General features: G+C 39.7%; 1 protein-coding gene across 5 annotated transcripts in view; it reads left to right on the top strand.

Moving 5' to 3' along the window:
* LOC108673046 (axin) overlaps positions 1-11,921 on the top strand; it is a 55,317-nt gene extending 43,396 nt beyond the window's left edge. For 3 of the 5 annotated variants that reach the window (XM_047885479.1, XM_018160821.2, XM_018160822.2), the window contains exons 5-16: positions 592-729; positions 1,615-1,751; positions 2,441-2,613; positions 3,209-3,335; positions 3,890-4,257; positions 4,846-4,993; positions 5,542-5,701; positions 5,927-6,031; positions 6,366-6,455; positions 6,863-7,140; positions 8,111-8,297; positions 8,748-11,921. In XM_047885479.1, coding sequence (XP_047741435.1) covers positions 592-729; positions 1,615-1,751; positions 2,441-2,613; positions 3,209-3,335; positions 3,890-4,257; positions 4,846-4,993; positions 5,542-5,701; positions 5,927-6,031; positions 6,366-6,455; positions 6,863-7,140; positions 8,111-8,297; positions 8,748-8,868 — 2,032 coding nt within the window. In that variant the 3' untranslated portion in view covers positions 8,869-11,921. The remainder of the gene's footprint in view (positions 1-591; positions 730-1,614; positions 1,752-2,440; positions 2,614-3,208; positions 3,336-3,889; positions 4,258-4,845; positions 4,994-5,541; positions 5,702-5,926; positions 6,032-6,365; positions 6,456-6,862; positions 7,141-8,110; positions 8,298-8,747) is intronic. The other 2 variants (XM_047885485.1, XM_047885482.1) reach the window with 2 other exon arrangements.
* Positions 11,922-12,245: the final 324 nt, after the last annotated feature.

The following is a 12,245-nucleotide window of genomic DNA, read 5'->3' as shown; positions in this document are numbered from 1 at the left end:
GCTCGCGACCCTTGAACTACACTCGGAAAATAATCTCTTTTCAGGGTTACACTTTGGAATCTGTCGGCGTTTCAAGTCATGCTGGTCTTTGCTTATTGCTCACTCATCAATATTTGCAATTATTGACAATATGTAAATAACTTGTATTATAATTTAAATTACACACAAGTACAATTTTTTCTAATATCTTGACTGAGTTCATATTTTTTTAAGTTGCCTAAGTGTCCGTGCATGCATTACTTTCAAATACCTAGGAGTCGCACTTGCATTCTTCTTGTTCAGGTTCGATTGTTAGCAGGCATTGGTGTCTTAGTATCCTCTTTATCACGCAGGTAGCAAGTTTACCTCACCCAATTCTCCTTGAAACCGACTTGCACGTTTGAATATTTCTGACTCGCATTTCGTGACTTGTCGCTCAAATGGGTCATGTTCACCGTCTGATACAAGCCATTGTATGTTTGGATCTTGTCGCAAGACAAACATTAGCTTGAGTGGGACTGAAGCTGACCCATGTCTTTATACACCGGCAATACCTCCTTGCATGTCCTCCACTGACTGTTAGTAACGCTTGTTGTTGTCGCTGCTCTGTAGAGGTGCACGCGGCGGCTTGAACCCTTACCACGCCAGTTTTGCTAAGGGCCACTACACTAGCAGACAGGACTCCGAGAGACAGAGTGTCAGCTCTGGTGCCTATACTGACGACACCAGGAGCTATACTGACGGCTCAATGTGAGTATTAAATAACAAACACAATCGTGAAGTTTTATGAAGATGAGACATTGGTGCTAACCAGTCCAATCGGTTTTAATGTGATGTGATGTTTTAATGTTTGTGATGAGGTGACGAAGCAGTGGGTGCCGGCGCTGTATGAATTTGCTTGTCAGAGAAGTAGTGCCTTGTCTGGTCTACACGTAATGGCAAGTACCACACGAAAAATTAATCACTAAAGTATAGCGAGTGTTTTTCTTAATATTCTAGGTCCTTGAAAAAAAGAATATGCGTTGCAGTAAATTAATGCTCTCTAGTCTGAGCCCTGACTGCACTGCGTGTGAGTATTCTAGTGAAGGTTAAATCTATTCCATCTTCTATGTCACCTTGGATCACCGACCCTGAATCTTTTCAGTATTATCAAAGCATTTAATGTTCCTATTTCAAATTGAGTATCTCTCTGGTAGCTTTTTTTTTATATTCAACTTCAGAAACGTGGGTTGGTTTACGGTTTATCTTTAATCAAGGTATGAGTTTCACTGGCTGAAGGTGGGCAAGGTTTATTTTAAGATTATTCAATTGCACTTATTTGCTTTACTTATGCATGCTATTCAAATTGATGTTTTCTTCTCCCTTATCCGGTGCTTCGTTCATCGTTCACTTTACAACCCCGCTTGCTACACCTGCATACTTAATTTTGTTTATTCCATTTGTGAGAAGCTTTAAAAATCGTGATGAGTCATCGCACGATGTGAAATATACTGAATTATAGTTTATGTATAAAGATGATAAAATTTCGAGGTTAAATCTTACTCAGGATGAGTTCAATATCACGTACTATGTATTTCGATTAGAATTAAGTTCTTAGTCGGCTAAATGAGACACATGTTGTTTTAATGTAAACAGTGACGGAGACACGGGCTACTGTGGCAGCTCCAGCAAGCTGGCCAGGAAGGAGAAGATGTTGCTCAAGGACAACCTTCGTCTCAATGAAGAACTCCGCCTCAAACACAAGCAGCAACAGTCCTATTTAGCGTCCGCTGGTATGATACACATTTTATTACTTACCTCTAAATACTTTCAGTTATTAGTTTCATGTAATTACTCTCTTAATGTTTTACTATTGGTTATGAGGGCGTCGACACACATTGGATGCCTAACCTAGTGTTGTTTATCACCTAGAACGTTTTTCTCCTTATATAGATCGATTTAGAATGTGTTCGATTATATACATCTTTGTTTGAATTTTGCTCCTGATGTTTAAAATTGTCATTAAGAAATCCGAGTTGTCGAAGCCAATGAAATGTAATGCCTGCATGCAACTACCTTTGGAGATCTACAGTGATCTGCTTATAATTAGTTGTGAACGCTACTCGGCGTGTCAATATGCTTCCGATGCTCTGGCACTTTTGCTGTAAGAAACTAGTGTCAATATTGACATGATTCCCATGCTTTACTGGTACTTTCTTACCTAGGAATTAATGGTGTCTCTGCGATGAAGCCGTGAGAGATACTATCGCTGTACTCGTTCTGTAGGGCGTTTTTAGCCTGAAGCACTGCTCGCTGGAGTGGCGACAGTATCATAATTGTTTTAAACGCGCTCCGATAAACGTGTTAGTTATGGATATTTATCAGTGCTGTGGTGGCAAGAGGTAGAACAGTATCGCGATCGTTTTTAAGCACGTTCTGATAAAGTCAGCCTTGAAGATACTAACCATGGCTGGGTGTGCAGGTGGAACAGCGTCGTTCGTGGTGCCCCGAACTCAGCTGCCCGTGTGTCCCAGCACGAACCTCGCCAAGCACCCCGAGCAGTTCGCGCGAGTGCTCACGGAGAAGCTGGAGGCCGTGCTGCGCAAGAGAGAGGGCAATGAGAAGGTGCAGCGCGCCTTCAAGAAAATACAGGAGGTTAGCATACGCTTTTATATCCAGCTTTGATGGAATGAATGTGCCGAGCGCATGAGGATATTGAGGAATGAGCTCTGAATGCATGTGAAGTGTTGAAGAATAAGGCAATACAGGAGTTTTGCATATGCTTCTGTACTCGGCTTATTTGGAATGAATGTACTCAGTGGATAATTTTTGCCGCAAATGCATGGGAAGTATAAGGGAATAAAGGAATGCAAGAGATCCGGTATACGCTCTTTTTCACTTACCAGGTTAATTGACGAGCCTAGCATGAAAATTAGTGATGTAATGTGAATGAATGTGCGTTCACCTAGTAGTGTTAGTGTTCATCATGACCGAAGATTGTTCAGAATATTACATCTTCTGTTCTGTCAAAAACCGTTTAATATACTAAAAACAATACAACATACAACACATTCTTAAGACATTAACAAAAAAAAAAATTCAATATACTATACAAAATAAATGTTTTTTCTTACAGCAACAAATGAATGTAATATACTACACCACAAGATTTTTTTGGACATTACGAGATATATTGCATGAATTGCAAGATGTTCGTTTAGCATCAACTAAGAAATATGTTGTGTTTCAGAGCGAGGGCTCGGCTGACGTGTACCGCAGAGAGCACGCCGTCAACTCCCTGCCGCCCTCCGTCCTCATGAACAAAATCATGGAGAAAATCCCGCTTGATGACGACGTCTCGGAGCAGGCCATATTAGGTGCGTCGAAGTCGCTGTTGTTTCTAGATAAGCAATCTATAAGCTGAACTCTTATTTCTTAACTGACATTCCATAAGCTGAACTCTTATTTATTAACATAAAATCCATAAGCTGAACTCTTATTTATTAACATAAAATCCATAAGCTGAACTCTTATTCATTAACATAAAATCCATAAGCTGAACTCTTATTTCTTAACTGACAATCCATAAGCTAAACTCTTATTTCTTAACAGACAATCCTTAAAGCCATATTCTTTGCTTCAATTTTTTGATACGTGACTATGCAGCTTTTGTTACTAGTTAGTTGGCTAAACTTTCAACCTAACCTAACCTAACCTTCAACAGTAATTTTGTAGGGTTTAACCTTTAAAAACCTTATATTATAATAACCTTTAACACTTTAATCTTATATTAAGTGCAGATTTTGATATTTTTCAAAGCGATTTACGTGTGTTCAGTGTCAGATCTCATCAATATGATATTAACCCAAAGCCTTGCAGTCATTTGTAACTTGTAGAGACCAGAAGTGTGATATGTAACCTGTTTGAACAGACCAGCACGTATCGCGGGTTTGGCAGGACAGCAGCCGCGGCTCTCCAGTCTGTTTCCCTTCCAGCCCTCCTCGCATGATGTCGTACCGCACCACGGCGCCCCTGCACCACCACCATCACCACTTCCTCAACTACAACGCTAACGCCTCCAACGCGCCTCTCGTTACCAAGAACAAAGCGTCTCACGTCCCTAACAAGAGCAGCAAAACCCCCTTCAGGAGCTCCAACTACCAAGGTCTAGTCCAGCAGTCGCAGAAGGCGGAGCATCAATACCCCCTGTCAGGGACGTCACCCTACACCGATTACCCCGCCTCTCCTTCCATGCCCCCCAGCAGAAGCTTGCACCATCTCCGCTCCAGGGATCAGAACGTCAGTTCTAGTCAATGCATCTTCACATTGAGGCATGCGTCATATATATCTTCATTTATTTTTATATTTAGTTTAGAATAAAAAATGCATTTCAGGCACCAAACTTCAGTTTTGTGCTGTACAACTAATAAGCTATTGTTACAAACTTACAATGATGTTTGTGATTGTAATTGTACTCATGGAAAATAGGTAATGAAATTCGTAAGTTGAAGATTTGAGATCTCAACTCCTTAGCATGGAAAATCTATTTGCTCATCTTGATGAGGAACGAGTTCATTTTCTTTTTTGTCTCCTTCGGTAACACAAAGTTTGAACTCTTTTCATTACTTGGCTTGAAACATTTTTTTCTCACAAAGTTGATGTTTTGAAGACAAAAAAAAACGTTCTTTTTATCTATTTAAGGAACTTCCATTGTGCGATAAAGTTTGTATTTCGTATGAAGCACCAAATGATGTGTTACTGTGACTGAAATGGAGGTGTATTCTTTCGATCTTTCGTTCCGTTCCTGCTGTAGACATACCGGTAGACTCTCGTATATGAGTGCTCATTATTTATATACTTAAGTATCTAACCTTATAAATGTACCAGAGCATGGATGTGTACGGAGCGTTCTCGTCTGACTCTGGCACCGTGCCAGACTTCCGTGAGAGCAGCGCGCGCACCGGACGACGGCATCAGCCAAGCGGCGTCTCCAAGACGCGATCAGTTCCAGAGAACATGATGGACTCCTGTGCTGGTGACTGTTATTCTAGCTTGTAGTTGCCTTTGTACGAGTACTTCATAGCTCTTTAGCATTGTGTGTTTATATTTTCCAACCTTTATTTTTCCGTGCAGAACTATAATTTTTCAAATGATTGCCTTTTTTTAATGAAATGTTTGTTTTTAAATTTGCAAGTTTTATTATTGTATCAGGTTGAAAAAAAATTAGTTTTGTTTTGTAGCTATGGATTTTGTTTGATTTTGGTTGTTGAGAAGAAACTTTGGCTACTTGTTTCTCTAAAACACTTTCTCCTGCATGAAAAAATCTAGGATGACTTTTCAGAATCATCATTATAAGCGACTTTAAAAATAAGATAAGAATGAATTTCATCTGACCTATTATTAATAATTGAATTGTGGATATGAGGTGCCTTGCTTCAGTCTAACTTCAATGGAGAAATGGTCGTCAATATAGTGTCTAGATTCAAAATTACTTTCTTTCTGCGTGATATTTGGGACTTGACATAATTACACGACTGTTATCATTCTAATCATGAATGCTGAAGTAGACGTAATGATGTTCAGGCAGCGGCAGTGAGCGCTACCCCAGCAGTAGCGGCAGCGGCAGCCGTGGCCGCACCACAGGAGGAGGTGGCTCAGAGCTCACAGACTCTGGCGTCTCCGTCATCTCTGACTCGAGGCATTCCCTGCTCACTACCACGCAGCCCTCGTCTGTCCACCAGAGGTATTATCACCAACTTATTCTTAGTGTTTTCACCACTCGAATGTTATTCCAATCAATTGGCAGATTTTGAACTAATGAGCCTTTGTTCTGAATTATTGTTGGAAAGCAGAAATATTTTCTAGACCTCCAGGAAAAGCATGATTTTTGTTTCTCATATTATTGAAACTCGCTTACTACTATCTGTCATGTTGGATCTCAGTAATGATTACAATGCATCACCTGCAGAGTGGAGACGTGGCTGCAAGACACGAGTGACAGCAGCGGCAGGAAACTGACGCAGAGCTTGAGGGAACCTGCGGATGACAGGACGTTCATTCCCAACTCTGTCAGGTTGGGAAAAATAGTTTCATCGTTATGTCGTTTTCTTTGAACTGACATACTTAGGGCTTGTAATATTTCCAGTTAAGGTTACGGATCAGGCAAGGCAGCAGCCTGCCAGACCGAATGAAATTTTTTCTTCACAACTCCTCCCAAGCTCTTTTTTATACGACCTTAATGGCCTCATTTCTCAGTCATGTTCTTATATTGCTCACCAATGCATTGACCTCTGAACTTCGTCTCCTCTTGCTTGGCTCGTTTATTTTTTGGGGGGTCCAGCGTTCATTCTGGCTGTTTTTTGCTGCTTGCATTTTTTTAAATAAATTATTACACTCAACTGTTGTAGGTGTGACTCGAGCTCCAGCACCGGTCGCTGGCAGCCGCAGCAGCAACAGCAGGTCGGCGCCCCACCTGATCACTTGCGGCGACGGCACAGGTTAGTACAAGTTCTCAATTACATTCTCTCTCAATCATTCAACGCAAACTTTATTAATAGCCTCAAGTATAAATAGTTATATAACATACACTCGTTTTAATTTATATTTCCTTTAGAAACTTGTTTCTTGAGTCTTTTGCTTTTAACGTTTTGCGTTGAAGGAATAAATTTAAAATGGTCAAGATCTTTACCAAACCTTGCTGTCAAAAATGGCTTGGTCGTAAATCAGGTACTGTTTGAAAAAAAACTTGTATTAAATTCCATATAGCCATTTCTGAATTATTCAAAGTGCATTGTACACTGCCATGCTAGTTGTAGAAAGGTTTTTTCCTAAGGTTTCGTTTAATAAGATTGTTTGTATGCTTCTAATTACAGACTTCACTAACATCTTCTTATTGCACGATTAGAGCTGCAAACACTGTGGGTGCTGCTGGAGACGTCAACAGACGCGCCAACACCGCGAGCCCTGCAGCCGCGACCTCCACGTCACGCTATGGTGGGACAGGTGGTGGGGCCACCAGCGCTAGCGCAGTCACTAGTGCAATTACTAGCTGTGGCACTAACAGTTCAGGCACTAAGACCATCACCACAACTAACGCTCCAACCAGCGACCGTAACACTTCCAGCTCCAGCGGCTCCACTATGCGCAAACCCATCAAAGCTTCTTCTAATAAGTCCACGACAGGTGTGGGATATTTCGGTGCTTCTCTATCTTTCATTCATTCTATATATAGTAACAATTTTTTGTATTATCTTGTGTGTTTCCTGCTTGCCTAAGTGTTCTTTCTCATACTTGACAAAACGTCGAATCAGTATAGAGCAGCTCCCAAGAGTTTTGATTGCAATTTTGTGCATTTTTAATGCTGATTTCTCAGAAAACTGCCCATGCCCGTGTTTACATTCAAGTTTTAAAGAAGTGAAAACATTTCCATCTAAACCTGGTGCTATCGTTGAGCTTTCAATTATAATATTTACGTTGATGTGAATTGCAAGTATGTCAGTCATTATATTCCTTTAATTTTTTATAATTTTTTGGTAAACAAATATTTGCATGCATGGATCTCAATCTAATTTTTACAGCATGAGCATAGAATCTTGTTATGTTTATTTTCTCTGTTCGCTTACCTTCCATCGAGTATTTTGCATGGTTGTCAATGTATGACCAGTTGAATACAAATAAAAGTCAGAAACAAAAATATCTTTTACTTTATGGGCAAAAGTTTGCATGTGTCTATAGTGAAAATCTATGGATGAATGATGATGGCAGGAGGTTTGTTTCGGGTGCTATGAGAGTTAAAAAAACAATTAAATTAACACCTTTTTATTTAGGTTTTTTATGTAGGTAATATTTGTGTGATGGGACTTTCCTGCTGCTTGTGTTTTATTGCAGTCAACAGAAAGGTCACTGGCACGTGATTGGCTATTTTATTTAATTAATTTATATATTAAATCTACTATGCCCGTACTCAATTATTTCATTTGCTGATAGAGAAGTTCAAAAGTAACAACAATACAGCAGGTTTTAGATAACTCGTTAATTATGGTTGTTTTAGGTTTGATAATTTTTTTATCATTTGCAATGTAGTGAGTTTAACTTAGATTTTCTCACTCTAAATTTACCTCGAACGTTGAAAACATCACGTTCCTTGAACCAGGTGGGGGTGGTGGCAGCGACGGCCAGAGCAGCTGTAGCCGCGGCAGCGATGGTTCCTGCCTGACAGAGAGCACTACGGTCGTGTACAGCTTCTGTGACGACTCTGTTCCTTTTGTCATCAAGATCGTGGCGCGCAGCATTACTCTGAAGCGCTTCAAACAACATCTGCCCAAGCGCGGCAACTACAGGTATTACCACTTGATACGGTAGCCAAGTTAACAGCTTTGGACGTTAAGTTGGTTATTATGTAAGAAGTTCGATTCGGTGATCGAACCAAAATCTAGTGAATCGATCCAAAATCAAGAGTAGAGTAATCGTGAAGCAAATTATTTGTTAGGACTTTAAAGTTTACTGAGGAGTTAAATTTTGTTTTCTCGAAAAATTTTGGGGCTTGAAACCTACCCACGTTTTCATAACTTGTACTTCTTTGATTGATTACTAGCATTTATCGATGATGAGAGAATATTAGTTGCTGCTTTCGGCTGAATTCTAAGCTATTTGCCATGAAATTTCACTTCAAATTTTTAAATTAGTAGAAAGTGAATTCCTCATATAGTGTTGAACACTTTGAAGTTGTGCGCATTTAATTGTTAATTTTGAAGGATGTACAGCCGTGTAACACGCCTTGGTTTGTGCAGGTTCTTCTTCAAGAAGCACTGCGAAGAGTTTGGAGTGATACAAGAAGAGATGACTGAGGATGAAGAAGTCTTGCCTATCTATGAGGGCCGCATCTTTGCACAAATTCGTAAAGCCGACTGACCCTCGCTCATACCCCTGCCGCGACGCGGGGCACATTTCTTTCTCAAGATACCGTCATTGTTTAGATTGTCTGGTCCTGCCAGTCCTTGTGTAGGCTCGGTCTTGAGTCATATCAAGTTAATTAATTTCAATCATTCTCGTCGAAAGGAAGGCTCTTTCTCAGTGCCATATTTAGCTCTTCCTCAACGGCCCATGTCGAAGAGGAAGCCAAGTTCTCGCGTTCATTGTGGACGCCTTCGGGTTGGCATCAAAAGCAAGAAACTGTCACGTTGCATCCACTTGCTACGCAGCCGCTGCCGAGCGAAGATCAAGAAGCAGCTGTGCCGGCTGAATCATTCAGACGAGTACTCTACTTCATCGAGGTTACTACCATCTCCCAGCTCTTTGGATGACGAGGAATTGTGTCTTCGAGTACCTGTCGCTCATAAGTCGCGGTGTTTGCGGAAGTTCAAACGCAAATCAGTAAACTACTCAAGTGTTGGGTGTTCGAATTTTCGCTCACATGAAGTTGCACGGGTGAATTTACTAACTTCCTGGAATTATTTGAGGCATGTATCATCTTCAGCCTTATTTTCTGATGAAAATGATGTTCCTAATAACAAGCGCAACTGTTACGTGAATTATCTTTGCGATGATAACATGCTATCAAATAATACTCTCACTGATGGTACTAGTACTACGTCTCCGTCTAATTCAATCGCCGACGGTATTCCCAACTTGAGCATCGCGACAGCCAGCAGTAACACTTCTCAGTCGAATTCAAGCATATCAAGTTCTGAGGTTACTTTAATTTTAACCAACCGTAGCAAATCAGCTACTAACATTAAATTCTGTTGTTCTAACATTGTGACGTCAACAAATAACCACAGCAAAACCTCGTCTGACGTCGCAGTTTGTTCTTCAGATGCCCCAGAGATGAACGTTGGTGACACTGTAGCGGCAGCTGTGCACTCTCATTACGGGTATGTTAATTACAGAGAGCTCTCAGCTGCACCCTGCTGCAGCGGACGGCGCTCTTGTCGGGCTGATAAAATTAACTGGCGTCACTACCCTAAATTCTTAGCTGAAGCGTCATCTTCCAACGAATGTCTTCTTGGCAATTGATCCATGTCGCCAGAAATAGTTTTTCTTTTCCTTCAAAACTCCTCACAATGTCACGGAAGGTTGAATGTTAAATGTAATTGTAATGATTTTCTAGTACAATAATAACATACTTGTTCGACGTAGCTGTTGGAATCCTCTGCCTGGAAGTAATAATGCGAGGATGCACGTGAGTGCATCACTGAAACCAAAGAGACAGCTCCACTAGCAGCCTCATTTTAGGTATCAAACTCTAGTTGGTCGTGGTCGTGTGGTGCGGCGTTCCCGCCACACAACCCTCACGCTCATGCGTCACTCTGTACATCTAACCTGAGACCTTCGAATTATCACTTATTTACGAACTAGCTAATCTCTTTGTACATAGTGTAAATCTTATATGCAGATTAATAAACAACTTCTCGTTAGGCTGTTGCGGGTCATACTCAATAAAATTCATTACAGTAGCCTGCGTTAGGTAATATTAAGTGTCAGTAGGCTATTCATGACTTGATGTCATCGTAAGGAAACAAGTGACCTTATGTTTGTTAGTCGTCCTACTTGAGTGTCATCATGCAAGCAACCATGTACGATGTCTCTGAATTGCTGCATCATGACTCGGTTCCTCTGTGCAGCTACTCATTAAAACTGCTGTTCCTGTAAGACGATGTGTTGCAGTTGGAACATTCACTATTCATGATCATTTGTTTTTAAACAATATAAATCCACGTGTACTAAATTTGAAAGATCCTTTGCTGCTCCTCTTTTTGTCTAATTTAACGTAATCGTAATAGCAAACCATCGATCCTAAAGTACTCTCTGTACCAGTTTACTACTGTGCCGTGTTTCTAATTCGGTAATATACGCTTATTGAGGGCGTTTTCTGTTCAATCTTCTCTGGTCATATAACGTGGCAAGCTTGTTCGTTTTCGTACAAATCTTTACTCGGATTTTCTCAGTGTTGGTATACTGATTTCTTTAGTAACTCGTGAGCGAATTTTATTCTGTGCCTCGCAGGTTTAGAATTATCATTTGTATCAAATCCATGATATTATGATGCGTATTTTCAAATTTCTACCTCAGTAATAACTATTACCTGCCGATTTACTGTTTCAACGTTTAATTGCCGAAATGAGTCTCGGTGAAGGTTCTATGCTGCAGGAAAAGTTCTATGAAACATTTCCTTAATCCATAATTGTGCCTGGTCAGTGAAAACTTCGTTTCAGTTAGCTTTCTGGCAGCGAATTTTCAGTTACTTTATTTGGAAGCTGTAGCGTTATTTTACTAATCTAAACGAGATATTTTATTGCCGTAATCAAAGCTGAAAGTTTCAGCTCGCCTGCTTCAGCTTCATTATATCGTGGCAGGGCACAAGTATTCAATGGACATTACGCTCCAAAATCATGAAATGTTGGATTGTTCACTGTTGACATGATGGTGTTTTGAAATGTAAGAAATAACCTCATTGTCTTTTAAATATTTACCAGTTAGTTAGGGGACAATAAAGTGTTTCAGAACACCAATATGGCATGGCTAGCTCTGCAGGTGCTAGGAGTGATCTTCTGATGTCACGGAAGATGATTCTCCTGTGAATGTCATTTCTTGGATTCGTTTATGCATGTTTTAAATTGTTCTTTTTCAGTAATCTACTTAACTTGCATATCTTTATATTGCTGTTTCGTATTTTTTTTTATTTTTCATCGTTAAGAAACTATGCGAATCATGTGAAATTAATAAATGAGAAGAAAATGATTGAAATCAATAATTATATTGATTATATTTTAACCGAGTCTCTACATGGGACGAGGTGGAGCTACGAGAAGGGAGGGCGGAAGAAAGTGGAGTGTCGCGTGTACTGCTCTTCATAGCTCTATTTTTTTGTAGCGTAATTTATTTATTACTGTGTAATTGTCTAACTTTGTTGTATAAAGCTCCTTTCATATTGAACCTATTTAAATAAAGGGATTCTAATTGAGTTTTTTTTGCATTATTTTCACTATTCTTACTTTTTGTAACTGCTAAATCAAAAGAAATTGCAAGGAATATAAAGAATTTATCAATAATAGGAATCAAAATAAATAGCCGTTTAAAGGTACGAGAACATTTTGGTGAAGTCATACATGATTTTAAAACGACTAGCTTGATTTTTTTTTCATTTTGCCAACACCACAACTATTTTGAACGGAGGATGAAGAGGCACTTCGAAAGCTGATTCATTAATAAATGTGAGTACAATTTACAATATTGGTCAAATAACTTATGATTAAAATTTTTTTTCATTTAACCTAGTTTTTATAGAA

The sequence above is a fragment of the Hyalella azteca genome, unplaced genomic scaffold (assembly GCF_000764305.2).
Source record: "Hyalella azteca isolate HAZT.00-mixed unplaced genomic scaffold, Hazt_2.0.2 contig2171, whole genome shotgun sequence".
Lineage (NCBI taxonomy): Eukaryota > Metazoa > Arthropoda > Malacostraca > Amphipoda > Hyalellidae > Hyalella > Hyalella azteca.
Note: the sequence above shows the minus strand (reverse complement) of the source record. Positions and strands in the feature narration are given on the sequence as shown.